The sequence below is a fragment of the Ursus arctos genome, unplaced genomic scaffold, assembly GCF_023065955.2.
Source record: "Ursus arctos isolate Adak ecotype North America unplaced genomic scaffold, UrsArc2.0 scaffold_20, whole genome shotgun sequence".
Classification (NCBI taxonomy): domain Eukaryota; kingdom Metazoa; phylum Chordata; class Mammalia; order Carnivora; family Ursidae; genus Ursus; species Ursus arctos.
In genome coordinates this window covers 32499986-32523071 of record NW_026622875.1, presented here as the reverse complement: position 1 = coordinate 32523071, position 23086 = coordinate 32499986, and the positions used below count along the sequence as shown (strand labels likewise).

Below are 23086 nucleotides of genomic sequence, written 5' to 3'. Positions count from 1 at the left end.
TAGAAGGAAAAATAAAATCAAGATATGCTATTGATGTTTGCTTATCCAATCACAATTGGGCACCTGGGAAAAGCCAAATTCTCTTTAAAATTTTTTCACTTTTGAATTTCATGTAAATCATACCCAGATGGTTAATGGTAGCGTAAATTGTTTTTAATGATATATAAGAATCTTAGAAATTCATTTTTAAAGTAAAGGAAATATTCATATTCACAACCACTTATTTGGTAGGATATGTGTGTATTAGGAGTTTGGTGTGAAAGTGCCCACTTTAAGAATTTTCTGGCCACACCTGCTCTTATAGGAGCTGGCATGGGCCCCTCTTTGGTCGAGCTCCTCATTAATTGGGCTGAGAGAGCCCTTGGCCAGTGGGGAGGGGCTGTGCTTATGCTGAAAACCCTAGACAGAGCCCAGGGCCCTGGTCCCTCAGTCCTGATCCCCATGACTGGCTACCCAGGGAGAGTGTACATGCTTTGCTGACCCTTAGAGGCAATCCATCTCCTCTTGCCTTATGCCTGGCTTGGTGGTCCCAGGAATCACCTTCCATTTCTGATAATCATATGGCTTTCAGGAGTTCCTTAGGCCCACGTACGGGTCATAGAGGAGCCTCTCAAAGGAATGGCATGAAGTGGTGGGAGTTCCTTCTGGTGATCACTTGCTGCTGGCTCTCCTGAATGCACATAGTGTCGCATCATATACACATCTACGTGGTGCGAAAGAGGGAAGTGGCCACGCCACCCGTGTGGGGGGACGGCCAGGCCACGCTGGCCACCTCTGCGCCGACCAGGACCCTGCAGTTACTTGCCACAAACAACCTTTATACCCACTCTTTCCCCAGAACTTTAGTTGCCTTCTTTTCTTTCTTTAGTGAGTCTTTAATTTGATAGATTTTACCAGATTGCCTTCTGTAAGGGTTGACCCTTTTAAAAGACTTTTATAATTTTCTAAATACTATTAGAATATATTCTTTTTAGGGGTGCTTGGGTGGCGCAGTCGTTAAGTGTCTGTCTTCGGCTCAGGGCGTGATCCCAGCGTTCTGGGATTGAGCCCCACATCAGGCTCCTCCACTAGGAGCCTGCTTCTTCCTCTCCCACTCCCCCTGCTTGTGTTCCCTCTCTCGCTGGCTGTCTTCTGTCAAATAAAATTTTTAAAAAAATCTTTAAAAAAAAAAAGAATATATTCTTTTTAGAAAAAGTGAAAAAAAATTAGGGATATAGCTTAAGTCACTTTCAGTTATCACTACCACCCCTAGATCTAGTTTCCATGCAGACCCTCTCCATCCTCCAGAGGTAAATGCTGTTAGTGGTTTGGTGTGCCTCTTTGTTTAGGCCTTGGCAGATATAAACCCATGAGAGATAAACTCCATGAGAATATGTGTGTGTGTTGTTTAATGCATAAGCTATATTGTCCTAAATTTCTAGAATGGTGTGTTTTCCTTGATACTATGTCTTGGAGGTCTTTCCATGATGTGTATAATTTAATATATAATTTGAGTTTTACTATAAATTATTTTTCAGCAGTGCTTTTTTGACATTTACTTTTAGGAAAGAATTTGGGGTTTCATTAAATACCCAACAATTCATATACATATAGCGCAAAATCTTAATCTTTGTGTGTTTCTTCCTCTCTTCAGATCTCAGAAAAGTGATCTTCACAACGAACGCTACATCTTGGAATTAGATTGCTGTTCCTCCTTAGACCACCTGACAGGCCAAAAACTCATCCCAGAGTTCATTAAGAAGGTGAGTCCTGTGGTCAGGAGACAATTGACCAGGTCTGCAGTGTGAACTGGCGGGGGCTGGCTTAGGGCGCTTCGGCCACACTCCACACGCTGGGACAGGAGCCAGTGCCTCCTTGGACCTGGGTCTTTGAGCAGACCCGCAGGGGTGCAACCCCCACCCCGTACACACATTGCTCAGGCTGAAGATGACTCAGAACAAGAGTTCTGCCTGAGTCCAGAGTCAGGCAGGACCTTGGACCTTGTCTTTTAAGGCTGGAGTGGGATTAATAGCTGACAGGCCTGTGGGCCCACTGCTCGGACTCCCTTCAAACCTTCGAGGTGGTGTGACCCCCCGCCTAGCCCAGATCCCACCTTCCACTTGTCCTGTGGGTCTTCATTACCATGAGCCACCTTTCTTTCTAGTGTGAGAACACCGCAGAGTCCTGTGGCCACTGGCATGCAGTTATACCAGAGAAAATGGCCTAGTTGCAGGAGAATCATTCTCTGCCCAGAAATGTGTCTGGTTTTGAACTTCTCTTCATGCTCTGTGAGGTTTCCTGCCTCATTGCAGGGTTCACTTGAGTTTCAGTATGACATATACTGCAGACGGAATGTCCTTGCCCAAACTGGGGCTAAGTTCATTCCTTAATGCTTACCTTGTTCTCTCTCACCCGGTCTTCCACGATAATTGACAGTTCCCTATCCTGTGGAGGTGATGATGGTTTGTTTGAGATTCAATCTGTCCATTAGTGAATTCATTAATAAACAGTGTTGGCCATCAACTTTGGGCCAGAAATAGTCCTTGCCTGCTGGCGCTTGGACACAGAGAAGGAAACGGCTGAGGTCCCTGCCATCAGGTCCTCACACCTGGAAGGCAGACCCTGGAGGAGTGTGATGAGCATTACCAGCAGGGGGCAGCAGGGCGGAGGGGCCAGCAGACACCGCGTGGTCTGGCTATCAGCGAGGTCCCTCGCACCAAGAGAGAAAGGATGAGGAGGAGTAACCTAGTGATGGGGCTGCACAGAGAAGGTTGGGGAGCCTTCCAAACAGAGGGAGCAGCACGTGTGAGGGCCTGGTGCAGGAGCAAGGGAGGGGAGAAAAAAGATCAGAGAAGCTTTGGGAGAGAAAGGGAGTGCAAGGGGTGAGGGGAGGCCAGAACTCCGCTGTAAATGCAGAGGATTTTTGCAGAAGAGTGAAATAATTAGATTGTCTCTATAAACACCCAGTGACTCTTTTGTTGTTGTTCCCTTCTTGTCTTCCTCCCTTCAATGTTGATTGTTGTTCAGGCTCAAAACCGCCCTAGGAATAACCCCTCGTGTATGGGGGTGGGAGGTGCTAAGACCTGGAACCTGGGAGTCAGATGACCTTGTAGGTCAACATTTCTGATCATTTTACTAGGGCGATGGAGACTCTTTCTGCTCTAGTGGAATTCAGATCATTACTTAAGAAATGGGGAAAAGGCATTTTTTGTTCACACATGCATAAGCCTGACAAATAAGTATTTGTATAAGTCATGTAGATGTCTATATAAATGGGGCCCTCTTTTCTGGATTGATGCAGATAAAATGTTCTAATAAACTTGGGTAGTGATATGTTAGGGGTGGAGCTTACCCCACGATCTGAGTCCTGGAAAAAGTCGTTTTAGAAATAGGCTTGTGGGCGCCTGGGTGGCGCAGTCGTTAAAGCGTCTGCTTTCAGCTCAGGGCGTGATCCTGGCGTACCGGGATCGAGTCCCACATCAGGCTCCTCTGCTGTGAGCCTGCTTCTTCCTCTCCCACTCCCCCTGCTGTGTTCCCTCTCTCGCTGGCTGTCTCTCTGTCACATAAATAAATAAAATCTTTAAAAAAAAAAAAAAAAAAGAAATAGGCTTGTAATCAAGACTCGGATGCTTGGAATATTTGAGGGGTAGGTGGGTAAGATGAATGCATGAGGCTCTGTCCATACTGTCACATATGCTCTTTTAAAAACATATGATTTGGGGGGTGCCTGGATGGCTCAGTCAGTTGAGCAGCTGACTCTTGATTTTGGCTCAGATCATGATCTCATGGATTGTAGGGTTGGGCCCTGTGTCGGGCTCTGCACTCAGCAGGGAGCCTGCTTGAGATTCTCGACCCCTCCCCCTCCCCCTACACATGTGTATTCTCTCTCTCTCTCTGTGTCGCTCTCTGTCTCATAAATAAATGAATAAATCTTTATTTCTTTTTAAAGATTTTATTTATTTATTCAACAGAGATAGAGACAGCCAGCGAGAGAGGGAGCACAAGCAGGGGGAGTGGGAGAGGAAGAAGCAGGCTCATAGCGGAGGAGCCTGATGTGGGGCTCGATCCCATAACGCCGAGATCACGCCCTGAGCTGAAGGCAGACGCCTAACCGCTGTGCCACCCAGGTGCCCCAATGAATAAATCTTTAAAAAACAAACAAAAACGCATATGATATGGTACTTTTGTCTTAACCAAACCAGATCATTGCATGACTGGCCCGTTAACACTGTGCGCATACCAGGTCTTAAGGAGAAAGCAGCCTGATTAGTGGGCACTCAGATACTGGTGTGTGTAGTGTCTGTAGTGCAGGTAGACATCTGTGTGTGTGTGTGTACACTCATGTGTGCACATCAGTATCTGATAGTTCATTTAATAATTAGCTCATTCTATGCTTGTATAGGAATTATGTTTTTAACACTTCAAAAATTATATACTTTAAAAAGCCCATGGTGCCAGCTGCCCCTGCAATAATGCTGGTTTTCAAACAAGCATTGGGTCCCGACAGACTAGACACCTTGCACACTAGGAGATTCCTAACCCAGAGTTTGTCTCCTTATGTGTATCCCAGCATCTCTCACCACCGTTCCTCTCAATAGAGAGGTGGTTCATAGTCACAGTCAGCAGGTGCCGGTAAAGTTTCCTGCCAACGACTCAGGGGGTGTTGAGATCGTCTTGCCATTTGTCCCTCACTGTCCAGTGTGGCCGAGGGCAGGGCCTGGAAGCATCCAGTGTTTCCGGCCATTGGTGCAGGGTGTGGCTTTAGTTTCTCAGCCAGTGGCTGTGACAACCAGGAGAAGAGGGACAAAAGGATGGGTCTGGACCTCCTTCCCTCTGCTCTTCTTTACTGTTGTTGGACACGATTTCTGGAGAAGACACCACTTCTGTGACCAAAAGAGCGGAGGGAACCGAATGCCCCCTGTAGGATCAACAGCTATTCTAGCTGATGGCAGAATTTTACACACATATAAATTTTTCTGTCATCACACAGGTAGAAGACCCTGGGAGCTTCCTGGGAAGAAATATACTAAAAACCATTTGTGTCTTTTCCGTAAATATTTAATGACGAGCCTGGTCCCTATTTGTAGAGAGAGAGTGGTGACACTTGTTAATTGCCATTCACTTAGGCCAAGATGAAGCTGTGCCCCCGGCAGCTCCAGCTTACAGTCATTACTTTTTATCTGGGTCATTATTTTGTGTGAAAGAATGGCTCCCGTTCCTATGACAAGCAGATCCATCTTAGGACGAGATGGTAATTAACTCATTTTGTCATTGTACCATCACACAGGATAAGCTCATATTCTCTGCATATTAGAATTAAATTCAAAGTGATTAGATTTTTTTTTTCTTAAGAACAATGGCCCAGTATTATTTTTCCACCGAATGTTTTAAATTAGCTGAACTTTTGGATAGAGAACATGGATGGCAGGAGGGAAAGGAGATTTCATTATTTCCCACAATTAGGAAAAATAAAATCATCTGTATCTGTGTCATGTAAAATGAGCCGAAGGTGCTGTAATTTACAGGCCCTCTCCATCATGATTTTCCGCAGAGGGCGAAGGGAATTATAGCACGATGACTCTGTTCCTTTCAGTGTGGTCTGATGATTTCTCCGAGCACTTTAGCTGCTCAAATTAAATCTGGGCTACTGCTTTTTGTTTTTCCCCTCTTGTTTCCTGCTGTGCTCCATCCAACCAGTCCTTTATGTAAATTATTTATTATGGACCACGGAACATTTAAAAGGCAGATTTATGGGCAGATTTGGAGAGACTGTGTGTTCCAAGGCCTCGAACCGAACGCTCCAGGGACAAAGAGTGTGGAGGCTGTTGGAGAGCAGAGTTGCCGCCTTTGCTCCTATGAGACAAAGGTTTGGCCACCAGGTACTTCCAGAGCCTGTCTTTTGTTGCTGGTGGATTTGGGGGGCCCCTTGGAATTTCCTGTTCTTCGGAGTTCCCAGGGGATTGTAAAGAGACAGAATGATGTCACATAAAGGGCTTACATGTTCATCTTCAAATTCCTTTATGTGCTTTGGAGCTTCTTGGGAAAGTGCTCGAATGTTTGGAAAGCCCTTTGAAGATTGCAGTCATTACACACATTTTCTGGTTTGTGCTTCACAGTAATTTTGGTCAAGAGGTCCCACCAGCAGTGATGTCTCCCTTCTAGACAGGAAGAAAGAGTTCCGAGAGGGTGAGGGCTTTGCCCAGGGGCCGGGACTGTTCAAGAATGCAGCCCTGGGCAGGTGTTTCTACAGGAGAGACAGCAGCAGGTGGCACTGGGACTCCGGGGGAGCAGGGAGGTTCTGCGGCCAAGTGGGGAAGGTTTTGGAGAGGTGTGGTATAGAGTGAGGGTCCTGAAAAGTGAGAGATGGTTGAGGGGGTGAGGTGGACAGTACTGTTTTTGGTAAGGATAGGAGCATGGAATGAAAGCTCCAGGCTGAGAGTCAAGTTCTGTTTGGCTGGAGTTTGGAATGAACAAAGGGAAGAGGAAGCCTGTTCTGGGCAGGGTTCTTTTGATGACATAAAACAGAGCCCTACTCAAACCAGCTCAGGTGGGGTTTACTCCAACGGGGTTTACTACAAAGATGCAGGAACTGGTTGAGGCAGAATACAGACCCCCCCCCATCCCCGCCGCCCCCAGAAAAGAAGAAGAAGAAAAGAAAATGAAAAGATTGGGCTCTCTGGCTGTATAATATGCTACTGGCCCAGATTTGTGTATCTATAGGTTTATTTGAATTTTAAATGGGATTTCACTGTGCAGACCCTGTGCTAACAGGCTTCACACACACTATACTCTTAACCCTCATCTCACCCCCTCTGATGGCTTAGCCCCTTTTTATAGGTGGAGAAACTGAGGTGCAGAGAGCTATGCAGTTTGCCCAGTTACAACTGTGAGAGGCAGGACTAAGAGTTGAAGCCAGCCTTTGTGACCCAGAAGCCACGTCCATGACCATCAGGCCATGCTGCCTCTTCTGTGTGATGCTCAGGGACTGAGAGGGGGCTGTCCCAGCCGGAGGAGAGGCCACATGGGAGACAGACAGGTGTAACTGTGTCTGGTACATGGAGACAGATTTTAGAGCCCGTTGAAGGCCTCCCCTCAGTGGAGGCTAGGTCTCTAGGCCTCGCTGCCCATCAGAGAAGGCCACATTCCCAGCCATGGTCCAGGTGAGCTTTCAGGGTCTTTGCCCTCAGGCCTCAGCTCTGGGCTCTGCCCCTTAGATTCCCTCCCTTTATGATGGAAGGGTGAGCACTGACCCGCACGATCTACTTAGGTTTGTCTTCCACTGGACCAGAGACATTAGAATGTAGGGAGTTGAGGGGAGGTGAGGCAGACCCCTGTCTTGTCCTGTGGGGGCCAACTCACAGTCAGAAACTCTGTGGCTTGGATTAAACTAGATGCGTTGCCCTTCCAAAAACCTAATGGTGCTGCTTAAGGTCTTGACCTTAAGAAAAGGACCCAACAGATCTTTAAAATCTAAGTGGCTTCTTTTAATGAAATGGAATATCCTAAATCCCCAGGATTATGAAACTTTGCCTGGAGTATATAAAGGACTCATCTTTTGCTTTCTGTCTGGTTGCTGAGCATTAGGGCCTCATTTCTACGCGTGCGGTGCGGAGAGTAATTTTAATTAATGCAAGACGCCAATTCAGAGCGAAAGGAGAAATACATTAAAAAGGCTTCCCTTACCTCCCTACACCCCCATCTACCCCTGAGCCAAGCAAATTGTGCCATTTTAAAAAGGTGAATCTGGCAGGAGTGGGGGAGGAGTGAAGGCAAAATGGTGTGTCGATGACCATGTCATCAGAGTGGAAGACAGAGAACTGGGGGATGGGCGGGGAAGAGGCTGGCGTGACAACTGAGGCGTTGCTGGAGGGGTGGGCTCTCCTGTTTGCTGTTGTCTCCAGAACTTAATAAACATTTGTCGAGGGAATGAACAAATTAAAGGAAGGAAGAGTTATTAAGATTGTATCGTAGAAGGGGAGGGAGGAGCCAGAAATGACACTCAGGTGACTGAAGTGTGAGGTAAGGTGACTTGTGAGGATGGGGAACACACAGCATGAGGGGCTATTCAGGGCCAGAGAGGGAAGGAGATTGGTGATGGACATGTTAGGACTGAGGGACTGGTGGGACACCCAAGGGAACATTCCAGAAGACAGTTGTGGTTGTTGGGCTGGAATTCAGGAGGAGGCTAGGAATGGAGCTGCAGTTGTCTTGAAGTGCAGACACAGAGGCCCACAGGGAAGATAGGTAGTGGCAGGTAATGATAGAAGGAGGCGGTCATCTGGGGGGTTCATACCCATCTCAGAGGGGCAGTCACCACTCAGCATCAACTCATGGTTGCCTAGTGGAAATACCAACCCAGTTGCATTTTGGTTGGCTAAACTTGCTCTAAAACAACTTTAGAGAAGCTGATAATGTTTTTACTTTTCTTACTGTGAAGTCTCTTGGTTTTTCACTATAATCTAATCGCAAAAAGTTTAAAACTGTAAGAGCTAGGTCAGTGTTTCTCAAATTATCTGTGGTGAAGGACCAAGGGTTTTTTTGTTTATTTGGTTTGGTTTTTTTCCAGTTCGTTAAAAAGTGATACTTTCGAAGATACAGTAAAAACATGGTGGCAGTGTTGAATAGCTAGAAAAGTGTCGACATGCTCTCTCTAACTTCATGTACCTATCTTGTCATGGATTGTTAGCAAAAAGTTGATGGACCAGCAGTGGGCTGAGGACCACACTTTGAGTAGCCACTGGTTGAGGTGGCAAAGCCGTGGGACAGAATGGAGTCATAACCTGAGAACTTAACTTGTGCTTGCAGAGGGGAGAGAGGAGAGCACCATGGCTAGAGCTCTGGGGAGGACACAGAGAAGGAAAAAAAGAAAGAACTTCTGTGAAGCAAGGGGAGAAAAGGAAGAACACGATGTCACAGAATCTGGGGGAAGAGAATAGTATAAAAGCAGGAAAGAGGTCGAGTCAGAACCCACTGGTTGGGTGGCCCACTGGGTTTGGCCACCAGAAGCTACTGGTAAATCTTTCGAGAGCAGTTTTTAAGAGTGGAGAAGGCAGAGGCCTCCCTCCATGGGTTTAAGAGTATGAGTTTGGAAAGAGAAAGGAAGTGCTGGCCCAGAGTACAGGTGGAGGAAGTTTTGTTTGCTCTAAGTAGGAGCTAAATGCTACCAGGAGAGCGGAGAAAGTTAAAGTCAGAGGTGAGTTAAAGGTGGAGGCAGACCCAGGTTGGGTGAGCCTGGAGAGTGGGCATCAGCTGCCCACGGGGGACTGGACGCCCATCCCTCAGGCTTGGGGAGGTGGTCGGCGGACCCTCATAGGCTTAGATGTTCAGAGCGGAGGGGAAAATGTGGGTCCTGCTGCCCGGAGGCCTCTGTTTTCTTATCAAGTGCTTCTCCTCCCCAGCCCTTCTTGATCCTCTCTCCCCTTGCTATTTCTTTGGCCTTCGACCTTCCTGTTCTGTCCAGGGAAATTAGTCGAAGTTAATTTGAGCCTGAGGGGAGGGAGGGGGGCAAATGTTTGTCTTGATCACTCCCCAAGAAACAAGACAAGTTCTCATGCTTCGTTGTCTCTCTGCGTGAATCCAAGATCCAGTAGCAGGGGACCAAAATCCATTCATGCTCCTTTAAACAGATCGTTGAGGGCCCCTGTGTGGTGGCGTCCAGGGATACCTTAGTGAGCCAGTACAGGTAGTGTCCCTGGTCACATGAGGCTTACAGTGTAGCTGAGGACACAGACGTGGAGCAGGTAGTCACCTGATGGAGGTGTAATCACAAATGGATAAGTGCTCCAGAGCACAACATAGTGAGGGACCCTGACCCAGGCTGGCAGCAGGAGGAGGGAGTGGTCCGTGTTTGCACTGTGATCTAAGGGGTAAGCAGGTGAGGGAGAGTAGGGGCTAGTGGTTATTGAAATAACTTGGACAAAGGTCACAAGGTAAGAGGAAGCATGTTTGGTGCAAGGAAGGGGAAGGAGGCCATTGTGATTTGGCCACAGAGAAGAGAGGGTGAGTGCTGCATGATGAAGCTGGGGAGGTAGCTAGGACTCAGCTGTAGGCTCAGGATTTGGGTCTTATCCCAAATGCAATGGAAAGCCACGGGAGAGTTTTAAGGAGGAGCTGAAGAATGATACCAAATGTACACTTTGGGAAGAGATGTGAAGATTGGTTTGGGGGCAGGAGAAGGTGGAGTTAGGACACTGTTGGAGTATCTCTTTGTAGACGGAGATTGTAGCTTAGCTTACAGTCGGAGTGGCGATGTGGAGAGGTGGTTTGACTTAAGAACTGTGGAGCTAAGGAGCTCAGCGGGGTTGTTTAGGGATTGGGTCACAGCGTATGGCGGAGAGGGGCTGGTTTGGCCTGGGCAACTGGATGGGCAGGAGTCTTTGCTGAGATCAGGAGGACTGTGGACCAGGGCATCATTTCTCCAGTGCAGGAGCTCAAGGCAGCCATCTGGACTGGAGACACCAGCTGGAAAATGCTAATTGAAACTTGGTCATGGATGAAATCACCGAGGAAGGAAGGGAGCTGAGCCCCGGGGAATTCCAACACAGACTGACATACAGAGAAAAGAGGCAGAGAGGAAGTCACTAAGAGGTCTGAGGGAGACTGGAAGAAAGTGGGTGAGGGAGGTCGAAGGTGTCTCAGCAAGGGAGAGGCTGTCAACCCTGTCAGTGCCCCAAGACTACAAATCAGAAAGAGCCTTGGTGGTGTGGTCATGAGGTCATTGGCCACCTCTGTGGAAACTGTTTTGGTGGCCTCTCCCTTGCATTTTACAAGGCCTGTTCCAAAATGTCTTTGGGATATAATTAAAACCCACTGCCCTTTACCCCATAGAACTCATGTGTGTTCCTATGTTCTTCCTAAGCTGGTTCTGAGATTTCTGGTCATGTGGGTGGTTTTTTTTTTTTCTTTTTTTTCACTTTTAAATTTAAGATGTTCTTCCTTTCCATGGGCTTGCTGAATTATCTTCATTGTTCTCCTTAATGTAATTTTTTATTAAGCAACTGAATTTTAACAGCCGACGAGGGGATTAGAACTTGCCCATGTGTGAAGCATTGTAATTCTATGTAATTTTTAGCTTTTGCAACACATATCACATGAAATAATAATAATAAGACACTCGTAGGTTAAATCAGAAACAGAATTCACTGGGGATTCCTAAAAATGGCATTTAGATGTGCCTAGAACAGAAAGCGGCCTATTGTTGGCTCTGTGGGCAGCCAGAGGCTGTCAGGCCTACATTCCTTTGTGGTCTCTGCAGAGAAATTGCCCTAAAACCAAGGAATCAGAAAATATTCCAGGGGCTAGTGGAGCAGACAAAAGACTGGAGGGAAAACAGAAGATACACCAAGAGAGGTGGCAGCTAGGTGCCCATGAATGCTTTGTTCTAGGAAGAATCTCAGCCTGGGTGTCAGACTTCTCAGGAGGCCTTTCCACCCTCCTGGGTTGCATTTGGTACGGTGGGAGGCTAATATTTCTTCCATCCGCACTTGTGGGTAGGAGGCTGATGAAGCCAGGGTGCACATAACTTTGCCTGAGACCAGATTCTTGGTTGGCTGTAGGCCAGCCTGGGAGGTCCTGAAGCTGAGGAAGATGGGTGCTTCCCCAGGACACAGCTGTGGCCACACCTGAGATGTACCTTTCCCTCATAGCTATTGAAGTAGGCATCAGAAGGAGTCTGGTGGTGGATGAGCTGGGATGACCACCAGATTCTAGTTGCCAGTGCCTCCGAACTATGGTTATAGCAGACAGTAATGTTCCTTTGGGGCTGAGGGTGAAGCCAGAAGGAGCTAAAGATCTGGGTCCTAAGCCAGAGGTTCTTGATAATGTGCCCTTCCTGCAATGCTCCTCAGCACAAGAGGTGCTGTAGTCCATTGTATTTGGAGAACATGCATGTTGTAAATCCTCTTGGAAAGAGTCATGATGCTCCTTAAAAGAGTCAAGGTTCTGAAAAGGTCTGCAGTAAGAAACCTGCTTATTTACCTTACCGCAGCATTTCTCAAATATAATTTAAGAACTTTCTCCTTGCCTCTCCTCTTTCCCAAGCACCTATTTCTGTTTTCTTTTATTATTATGAGATGTTAGTCACCATACAGTACATCATTAGTTTTTGATGTAGTGTTCCAGGATTCATTGTTCGCATTTTAACACCCAGTGTTCCATGCAATACACCAAGCACCTATTTCTGTACCAGCAGGGACAATCACAGGTAGTTAGCAGCGGCACGGTCAGTCTCCTCTCTTTTTACAGGGGGTTCCTAACGTCTCCCAACTGCACACAATGGCCATCGCTCACAAGCATGAACAACTTTATCACACTTTCTTGGTTCTGCTAAAACAAGTGTTTATGCCCAGACAGACACTTGGTGTTTCCTAATCCTCCCCCAAACCTCTAATGAAGGGGAAATCTGGAGCAGGGCAGTTTAAAACTCCCTCCTCTCTTCTGTCACTCCAGAAAGACATGTGCTCAGCGCCTCTGTCATTCTTCTTGCTTTTTAATAACACACATGGCAATTTTTTAACACGTAGTCAGCAAAACTAGGTCATTGGATTTGTTGACAGCTGTGGAATCATAGATAGCTTTTGCCCTGCTGTCTGGGTCCATCCCCGCTTATCTGACCCCGGGCCTTTAAAAGAAGCTGGTTTCTTGAGCACGGTTCCCCTTTTCTGCTTTCTCCCCCCACCCCCACTCTGCACTCCGCCATAGTTGTTAATCAGATCTTCAAATATATTGGTTTTTCCGGCTTGATTTCTCATTCTTTTATCTCTCCTTGATAGTTGCTAATCAAAAGTGGCATTTTATTCCTTAGCAGTGCTGTCCAATAGAAATGTAATTTCAGCCACCCACGTAATTTAAAATTTTCTGGTAGTGGTGTTAAAAAGGTAAAAACAGGGGCGCCTGGGTGGCACAGCGGTTAAGCGTCTGCCTTCAGCTCAGGGCGTGATCCCGGCGTTATGGGATCAAGCCCCACATCAGGCTCCTCTGCTAGGAGCCTGGTTCTTCCTCTCCCACTCCCCCTGCTTGTGTTCCCTCTCTCACTGGCTGTCTCTGTCTAATAAATAAATAAATCTTTAAAAAAAAAAAAGGTAAAAACAAGGGTGAAATTAATTTTAGTACTATGTTTTATTTAACTATGTTTAGTACTATGTTTTATTTATGTTGTATTGTATATATATAATATATCCAGAATACTATGTTCTCAACTTGTAATGAGATATTTTATATTCTTCTTCTTCTTCTTCTTCTTCTTCTTCTTCTTCTTCTTCTTCTTCTTCTTTTTTTTTTTTGCAAATGAAATCTTTGAAATCTGGTATATATTTCACACTTGTATCACATCTCAATTTGGATGCTACCTTTCCAAGAGTTAAAGTGAAATATCCTACAAAATAAGGTGGTGTCTCACAGAAAAAAAAAATTCTACTGCTTCACTTTTTAAATTGAAGTTGAAGTTAATTAAAATTCAATAAAATGAAAAATTCAACTCCTTAGTTGCATTAGCCACATTATAAGTCCTTGAAAGCCACATGTGGCTGGCTAGTGGCTGCTGTCGTGGACTGCATAGTTCTGTGGGGTTCATTTATTTAAACAGTTTCGGTTCTCTGTGTTTTCTAGTTGTCACAAAGAAGTTGTGATTATGAGTCTTGTTGACCACAAGGAGCAAGGAGCAGTATCAGAACATAGCATATATTGGATAAGAGAGGCAAATTTTCCTCATGGAAAGATCCAGAACACAGTTTGGGGCCAGCTTTACAGCCTTTTAGGAATATATTTGAAATAATTCAATTTGTGTTTATAATATTAATTATTAACTTAGTTGTGCCTGCCTTTTTTTAGATATATAAAATATATATTTGGAAATAATACTTTTCTCCCCATGTTTACCTTTCATGAAGCACTTTTATCCCTACTCTTTTCATGCATCTTTGCCTTCAGTGTCTTTATCATCACCAGAGTTGACTTTCGGGGGCATCTAAAATAAGGTTTCAAGCTCATCGTATTTACTTTCATCCAAATTGTTTGGAATTCAGCACTTTAAAAATTCATGAGTGATGCCATCACCAGAAGCTCTATCCTAAGTCAAAAAATACTTATTTGTTTGACGCTAGGATAGTTGTTTTTTCTCATCCCGCTCAGAGGTGAATGAGAAATCTCCATAATGCAACCCCTTACTCTGCATTGCCCTTTTTAAAGATTCTCTTTTTATTGAAGATAAGGTAAATACAGAAGGGTGCGTAAATCGTAAGTGTACAGCTCAGTGAGTTTGCGCAAAATGAATGCACCTGGGTAACCAGCACCCAAGCGAAGAAATAAAACAGCCCGAAGCCCTCTTCTGGCCACTCCCGTCTCTTGCCCCCACCTCCTCCCCATAGACAGCCTGCCTAACTTCTAACACCAAAGGTTAGCTTCGCCTGGTTTTGAACTTTATACAAGTGGAATCTCTTGTAAATGGCCTTTTTTGCTCAACACTCAGCACTCTGCGAGTCCCATCAGGGTCTCGCAGGAGTTTGTTTCTTTTCATTTGTGTATAGAATTTGTACACTACTTTTTTTAATGCCGTCTTTAAGAAGCATGCATACTACAGCACCCAAAATGTTGTTTCATGCCATAGGATTTATTTTAAATTTTTGTTAGATGTGTTTCCCTCCTTCTAAAAAATTAGTCCAGCCGATGACTTAAATAAAGTTCCCAAACCAGTTTTGATTAATGTGTTTTCTCTAATAAGCATTTTGTTCAAAATAAAGTGGCAGAGAGCCCTTGTATTATGAGAGACTTTGTAAAAGTCTGTGTGTGAAGTAGTTAATGCCCTCTTTCCTGAGAAATAACATTTAGAGGGTAAAACCCAGGGTATATCCAGGAGGTGCAGCATGTGGGCTGTGTATTTCCCCTTTCAGCTTACTGCGGAGGGGGTCAGTCATCATGTTGCTGTTAGTGAATATTGGTTTTTAACTCTTGGCAAGGGGAGATAATTTGTATGGACCTTCCTCCCCCCAAGTATCGGGTTGGCTAACTTCTTCACTACCTTCAGATCTCTGCTCAAGTTCACCTTCTCAATGAGCCCTTCCACGCTGCCCACCATTTTTAAAAGAATACCTTACGCCTTGCCACTCCCCAGCCTACCGATTCCCTTTACTCTTCTCGATTTCTCCCATCTGTGGCTCTTTTTGCCTCCTAGAGGTACTGAACTGTTTTCACTGAGTTATTACGTTTATTGTTTCTTGTCTCTGGTTTCCATGCCAAGAAGAGTGTAGGTCATCTAGCACATGCTCAGGGAATGTTTATGGAATGAAAGAGCGAGAGCCGGTGGGTTTCTGAGGCTTGAGCGGTATCAGAATTGTGTAGACAGATGCTTTCAGAGGTAACGCGGTGAAGATAAAGGACACAGACGTTCATACATTTTCTTTTTTCCTGTAACTTGCCGTAGCTTTTTCCAGTGTTCACAGTGTTTGAAACCTGTTGAGTAACCCCTTTCTGGAAATGATTTGTGAGGGTCCTCGTGTCACCCGTTTCTACTTCATGCTTCTCAGCAGACACGTTTACAAATATGGAAATTGCTGTTATCACCAGGAAAGTTTCCAAAATGGCATGCATGCATATATATGCATATATATATATATCTTTCTTTATGAGATGGAACATGTTTTGAGTGCTAATTATGCACCGTCAGTGAACACATGTCGGGTTCACAGCACAGGTTGAACTTCCCCGTCTGCGTTGTTCAGAGGTGCCGAACATCCCCACTCGGTGAGACCTCCTGTCTGCCAGATTTGTGTGGGATCCAGCACAGACAACGAATGTGGGAATTTGGACCGACCCCACGGCATGTGGAGGGTGGGGTGTCTCCTCTGAGAAATGAAGTTTATCCTGCCAAGCATTTAGGCTGCTTGTTGTATCTTCACCCGAAACTGGAAGGTTTCACTTTTATTGCTTGAGATTATGTGGAATCTTTTCTGATCTTTTTTGAGAGCCAGTGTGACAGGATTACCACCCCTTTCTGCCTTGGGGGAGAATTCTCACTCAGCGAGCCAGTCGCGTTGGGATCAGTCAGCAGTGTTGAACAGGGTTTGGAGGGAGGGAAGCACGTGGACACAGAGGACTTACTCATTTACTGAAATTGACTTGCCTCCTCAAGGAGAACTCTGGAAATTTAAAAGCCCGATTCCAGAATTTTCTCCGGATTCCGGTAAAGGAAACCTGCTACTTAACTAGTAACAGTCATTTAAGCAAGGCACATCACTTTTTTGAATTCTTTGTTTTCTTCTCTGTAAAATGAGGCCTTTGCACATTGGTAATCTCTCATGTTTTGTGATTCTGTGGTCAGTCCGGCTTTGGAGTGATTTCTCCCTCATTAAAGAGGTTTATTTGACTAATTTACGGTTTATGATGGTGGCATGCTGAATTTGATTGCCAAACGGGCTCATTTTAGCATTCTCTGTGCTCTCCATCCAGTAAATCAATGTTTGTTGAGTGATAACTGTTTTTGTTTCTCCCCACCCTTAACTAACTGTGACTGGGGAGTTTAGTATAAGGGCTATTATTTTTGCACATTTTTTCTTTTTTTTAAGGTTAGAAGTAAACGTTGCTGTCTGAGTGAGACTCTAGTGAAAAAAAACATGTTGTGAGGAAAATGGAAACTTGAAATGATTCACTTGTTGGATCACTTCTGACTTAAGTGTTTACAGGACTAAAAATTAAGATAGATTATCATGATGTGGGTGGTGCTATAATCTGTAAAAGTAACACAAGATATGTATGTTTGGACAAAAGGCCCAAGTACTATAATAACCAGTTATTATACATCTAGCCTAAGCAGTAAGAGAAAATGGATCAAACCAAGGTTTCCCATCTAATTAATTACTTCCCAGTCTATGTCTTCATTCTGCTAGCCTTACAGCAGTGTTCCTAGGTATTGAAAAGATAGCTGGGGAGGATGGGTTGTAGGCATGTAATCTGATGGGATATTATGGATGTTATGATTTGGGGTAGTAGCGGTATTATTGGTGGGGGTGATAGGGGTGGTATATTGGTGGGAGTAGTGGGGAATCTTATTTTTTTCCCCAGCTTTATTGAGATATAAGTGACAAATAACATTGTGTAAATTTAAGGTGTATGTGATGATTCGATATACCTACATATTGGGAAGTCGTTGCCACATTAAGGTTAATTAACACATCCATAGTTACCTTTTTTTTGCGGTGAGAACATGAACATCTGTTCTCTTAGCAGATTTCAATTCTGCAATATGTACAGTATTGTTAACAATAGTCATCATGGTGTGCATTCCATTCCCAGGATGTATTAATCTTATAACCGTAAATTTGTACCCTTTGACCCCCACCTCATGGTTTCTCCTGCCCCACCCCCAGCCCCTGGTAACCACCATTCTGCTCTGTTTCTGTGCGTCTGACTTTTTTAGATTTCACGTATGAGTTCTGTCATACAGTGTTGGTCTTCTTCTGCCTGACTTATTTCACTTAGCATCATGCCCTCGGCGGTCCATCCACGTTGTTGCAAATGGTAGGATTTCGTTCTTGTTAATGGTTGGGCAATAGTCCATCATTTACATGTACCACCTTTTCTTTAAATAGGCATGTAACTGGCAGCAGAGATAGAGATGTTATTGGTGGAGGCAGTAAGGACGTTATTGGTGGGGTGATAAGGATATTATTGAGCAGAGAAGCTTTTATAAAGAAAGCTGCTTCAGAGAGAAAAAGGTTGGGGTATGGAAGACAACGGGAGTAGAAGTCAAAAGAAAATACCTGAAAAGATAGGAAAACTTTAAAAGAAAATGTTTAAATATAGTCCTCGTAGAAATAAAGTTAGCTTTTGATGGAACTCTTTATCATTCAGTTGGTGTAGAAACTTTATTTCAGTGACTTCCCATTTTGAATGAGAGATGTAGCTGCTACTCTGACTACCTTCTGAGACACTCTCCAGAGGGCAATGGAAAATTCTCTTTATGACACCTGAAGAATAACACAGAAGGATTTTTTTTTTTCCCTAAGCCTCACGCTTAGCAGAGGTCTCTACAACCCCTTCTGACTCTGATGGTGCCTGGGAATGTGGGCATTATTCTGTGTCGCTCTTGAATAGTAAAACATCATCATTAATTCACATTCTGCACATTTGTAACTTGTGATAAACAAGAACTGAGCTCATGTTTATCTACAGGTTTGCTCAGCCGATTAATAATGTAAGGCACACCGCAGGGGCAACGCTTACCTCCGAGTACCCTCTAGTTCCAGCAGTTTGGATGCATCATCACAAACTGTGAAGCTAATTACAAACTCTTCTTACCTTTCGATTAAAGCATATCCCTCAAGGCCCACTCTTTGGAAGTATTCATGTTATCCTTGTTTACATTTCTGCATATTTGAGAGTGCTGCTAACCGCATCCTTTATAAAGGATGTGGATTTGACTTTAAGAAATTACTATAGTCTGGTGTCTTCCCTTGGGTATGAGTTAGTGAGGTTTGCTGTATTTTAAGAGGTTGTCTTTGCTGTATAATGAACTATCCTAAACAACAAGTCTTTTGTTTTGCTCACAAATCTACAACTTGGGCAGCATTTGGCAGAGGTAACTAATGTTTGTTCCATGTGGTATAAACTGGGGCAACTTCATGTGGCTGGGGGATCCATTTTCCAAGATGGCGCACTCACATGACTGACAAGTTGCTGCTGGCTACAGGCCTCTCCACAGACTCTTGGGCTTCCTCAAAACATGATGGCTGGGTCCTAAGAGCAAGCATCCCAAAAGCACAAGGTGGACATTTATGGAACTTTTATGACCAGCCCTAAAAAGTCACATAGCATCCTTTTTACCTCACTCATTGGTCAAAACCATCACAAAAGCCCATACTGATTCAAGTAGAGGGACATAGACTCTGCTTCTTGATGGGGGAGTAACACAGTTCTAGCAGACCATTTGGAATGTGAAATCCTGTTGTGACCATCTTTGGAACATACACTCTGCCACATACATGAATTTGAACATGCTATGTTCATTTACAGTTCATTCTACTGGGAGAGAACTTTGCCCTAGCAGAGGGCAAAATGGAATACATAAAAATAAAAAGGAAGGCAAGAAGTAGAATTGAGTATTGAATATAAGGGTTATTGGACAATGAAAATAATCTTTAAGGGTAATTCTCAATATTTGTGAATGCAAAGCCCTCCCCACCAAAATAAATCCTAGTTGTTACTCAAAGAGATCATGTATCTTCATGAGATCTGAAACTCCCTCAAATTATTTCCATCTTCCAGAAGAACTGTCCGGGGGTTCTCCAGGGTATTTACAAAGGAACAATAAAACATTCATTTCTTTAGCACATTGTAATGAAAACCATCCCAAGTACTTAGTTTAACTGCTCTGTTTACCATGGGGGTTTCAAATGCCATTAGGACAGTGTTATATTTTTGTTGGTCTGAAGTCATGGGAATAGAAAAGGGTTTTTTGTTTTGTTTTGTTTTAAACCACGAAGTAAAACTAGGATAGCACTAGTCCAACCACACCATCTCAACATTTTGTTAAAGTGACTTTCGTCAATGTTTTGGAGGCCTATGTAAATCAGGGAATGGTGGGGGTTGAGGGTGGAAATCACAAATACTGGATGTTAAAGCAGCGTGGTGTGAAGGGAAACATCTGCTCTTGGTTAAAGTTCTTTAAACTTATGTTCTTTTGCCTCAATCATGTAACTGTGGTGCTGAGATTTGAGTTCCATGAAGACTCTAAAACTGGTTTTCCAGAATATTCTCAGGAGTCTTAATAAGCCCTTAAGGTTCTTTGCCCCAAGCCTGTAATTCCAGGGTCACTGGTATTACCAAAGTATAAAACTGGGGTTGTCAACCTCAGCAGCTCCAGGATTCTGAATTCTAGCTGTTTTGTTTCGTTTTTAAGGAAATGCATAGTCTTGTGTTAGGTAGTTCCTTTAAGAAAGAAGGCCCCAAGGAATGCCCAGTTCTGAGGAATTTTTTACCTTGATAGGAAGTACTTATATGAACAAATTGTTTATTGCTGTATATTTTCTTTTGCCTGAGCGAAAGATTGACCTTTTTTGTTAAGAGATGGACTAGAAACCCAAGGGACTACAAATAATTTTAACAGTTGGCTTTCTTAAGATGTACCCCTGGACCTGCAACCCCTTAATTTTTCTAGGCTTCAGGTTTTTTTCACTGTTAAAATGAGATGAGTAGCAAATGATGTGCAGATTTTCAAAATCTCAATTGAGTGTTATTTGCAAAACATTATTGGCCCCAGATGGATCGTTCCTGAAATTGTAGAGTCATAGACGTTCCACTTAGAAGTAACCTCAGATGCTGCAAATTTCATCTGTTTCCTATTCTTCCCTTTAATAGACATTTATTGAGGACTTACGAGGTACCAACAACTGTTTCAGATGCTGGAGACTTTGTAGGGAACAAAATAGACAACATTCCTGCCTTCACAGAGTTCTCATTCAACTGGGAAAGATAAAAGTTAATAAGGAAACAGGTAGAAGTAAGTGATACGACAAAAATTAAGGAAAGAGATACGTTAAAGCCTGACCAGGTGACCATTTTTAGACTGGAATTTCAGGGAGGGTCATAAATGGGAAGAGAGGACCCTGGTAGCAAGGAGAAACCAGTCGTGGAGAGTTTGGGTGGGACAGCATCCCAAACAAAAGGATATGCTTAGACCCCAAAGGGAACTAACTTTGAATGGTAAAAGAACAAAGGCTCTTAAAAGTGGAGGGGTGTGAACAAGATGTGGGGGAGGCCCCCCAGGGGGAGGATACGAGCTCTGGCTAGGGGTGGATGGAGGGATTGCAGGTCAGCACAATGTCTACTCATGGTCTAGATGGAAGACATTGAGCCTTCCTTGTGACCCTGGGTGGGTGGGATGGATTTGACATGGTGGGAGAGGCCAGGCAGAGAAAGCCAAGGATGTAATAGCAGAAGAGTGATGGAAGAAGCAGACCACATGTTGGGCAGGGAAGGATGAGAGAGAGCAGTCATGGGAGTCTTTTTTAAAGCAGCTTTCTGGGTCTTCACTGCTGGTCATGTTTAACTTAGGTGGCCATATGCCTCAGTCTCCTTAGACAGTTCCAACTCATCCCTGTCATCAAAGCATTATTAGTAGTAGTTCCACTTTTTGCTTTCAAATTGTCCTTGTTTGGGTGATTACCAGTGGTTTAGCAGAGTCCTATGGTGTCTGGCCTTTTAGTTGACAGACTGCTGTCTCTATTTCTGGTCTCCCATCTGCCTCTCACTCACATCCTTCCCAGGCAAGCATAGCTCTTAAGACCTCTCTCACAAACTCTGTAGTGACTCCCAGGCCCTCAACCACTCTTTTTGCCTCATGTCTGCTCACTTCTGTTACTACCACCCCCCACCTCAATTCATACCACATCCTGTGGACAGATCAATTTTCCTCGGGAGAAACCTGATTATATCACTGCTGCTCTGACACCATGATGGCATCTCATTGCCTACAGAGTAAAAAGTCCAGAATCTAAAGATTCAACAGTCTTCATGATCTAGGCCTGGTATTTCATAATATGGGTTAGAGTATAGGATATAGTTTAGACAATATAATACTGAACAGTATAATAGGTAGGAACGTGGACTCTGGAACCAGACTGCCTAGTTTTGAATCCTACCTGCCATTTACTGGCTGTGTGCCCTTGGGCAAGCTGGGAAACCACTCTGTGCCTCAGTTTTCTCATCTGTAACGTGGGGATAAAAGAGAAAATCTATATTATTATAAGGATTAAACAAGTTAACCCATGTATGGCCCTTAAAATAGTCTGCAGCACACAGTGAGTGCTCAATAAACGTAAGCTTTTGTGATTACGGGTTTTCTGTGCAGGCATACTGAGCATTTGCCCTCCTCTACATAACTTATTACACTTTCTTACCTCTTCATGTTGTTAACCTTTGTTCCAATAATCCAGCTAGATGACTTCCATGGGAGCCACCCAGCTGTTCCCTGGCCAGAGCTGACTGGCCCAGAAGTGAACACCTCATCCGAGCTGGGCCAATCAGAGCCCTTCTCTGGGATCTTTTGCAGTGTGTAACCAGGAAGTTTGGGCATTCCTATCTCCAGTGGCTAGGCTGTAAGCAGAAAACTCAGAAGTTAGCAATAATCCTATTTCCTGCCACATGGAAAAAATTTGTCCTAAATAAGAAAGAAGAATGATGCTAACAAATAAAAGTAGGGACAAAACTTGGAGAAAGTTTCCTGACTGTGCTGAGGACACTGGCTCCAGGTCTTCCTAAGGTCCAGCTCTGGCCCTACCCTGCTGTCCATTTGGCTGCTACTTGAGATACCACTGAGTCATTCCTCACATATTGGCCTTTCCTTGTTTACCTCCCATTTGCATCTTTGATATAGACTTTGACAGGTTAGGGTCCTCTAGTGGGTTGGTTTTCAGGGGCACCAATAGCTAATTGAAGATCTTTGAGGAATAGGAATTAAACAGCACACCCTCTCAGTTCTACTGATTTATAACTCCCATGCACTAGGCTTTTAATGAATTATGAAATTATAGGCACACTCTAAATGAAAGAACTAAGTCAATTAACACAGATAATGAGCACCAATAAAATTCCTTTTGTCAGAAATGCTTGCCTTGAAGAGAGCTACCAAAGGATGGATCCATTCTCTATTGCCACCAGGATGCTGGGCTCCACCTCTTCCTTTTGTTTTTAAGGGAGTTTGTAGCTTTCCAAGTTCTTTCAGCATTTTCTGAGCTTCCCACCAAATCACCCCTAATAGTAGAGGAGAATAAAGCAATACCTCTGCCCCCCAACCCCAGCCCGGCCAGGGATTTAAGGGCAAGTGGTGGCCCTTCAAACTGATCAATAGACAGTTTGAGAAGGATTGAACGCGTTAATTCTTCAGTGTCTCTACGTTACCCCTTGAGTTGGATCACATTAAATTGAGAGTGCAGGGATGCCTGTTTGACTCACTATTGTGTCCCCTGCTCCTAGTGCCTAGCACATAGTAAGTATTGAGGTATGGAATGAATGAATGGGTATTATTAACCCCACTTTATAAATGAGGGAGTGGAGGTTCAGCTAGATCTGCTGTCTTAACCAGTCACATCGCTAGTGAGTGGAAGAGTTGGGTCCGAAG

The 23086-nt window shown here is 44.3% G+C and overlaps 1 protein-coding gene across 1 annotated transcript in view; it reads left to right on the top strand.

The window, feature by feature from the left end:
• Positions 1 to 23086, top strand: part of RFTN1 (raftlin, lipid raft linker 1) — a 190853-nt gene that overhangs the window by 102392 nt on the left and 65375 nt on the right. The window contains exon 4 of the mRNA XM_026496954.4: positions 1634 to 1742. Within this exon, the coding sequence (XP_026352739.2) occupies positions 1634 to 1742 (109 nt within the window). The remainder of the gene's footprint in view (positions 1 to 1633; positions 1743 to 23086) is intronic.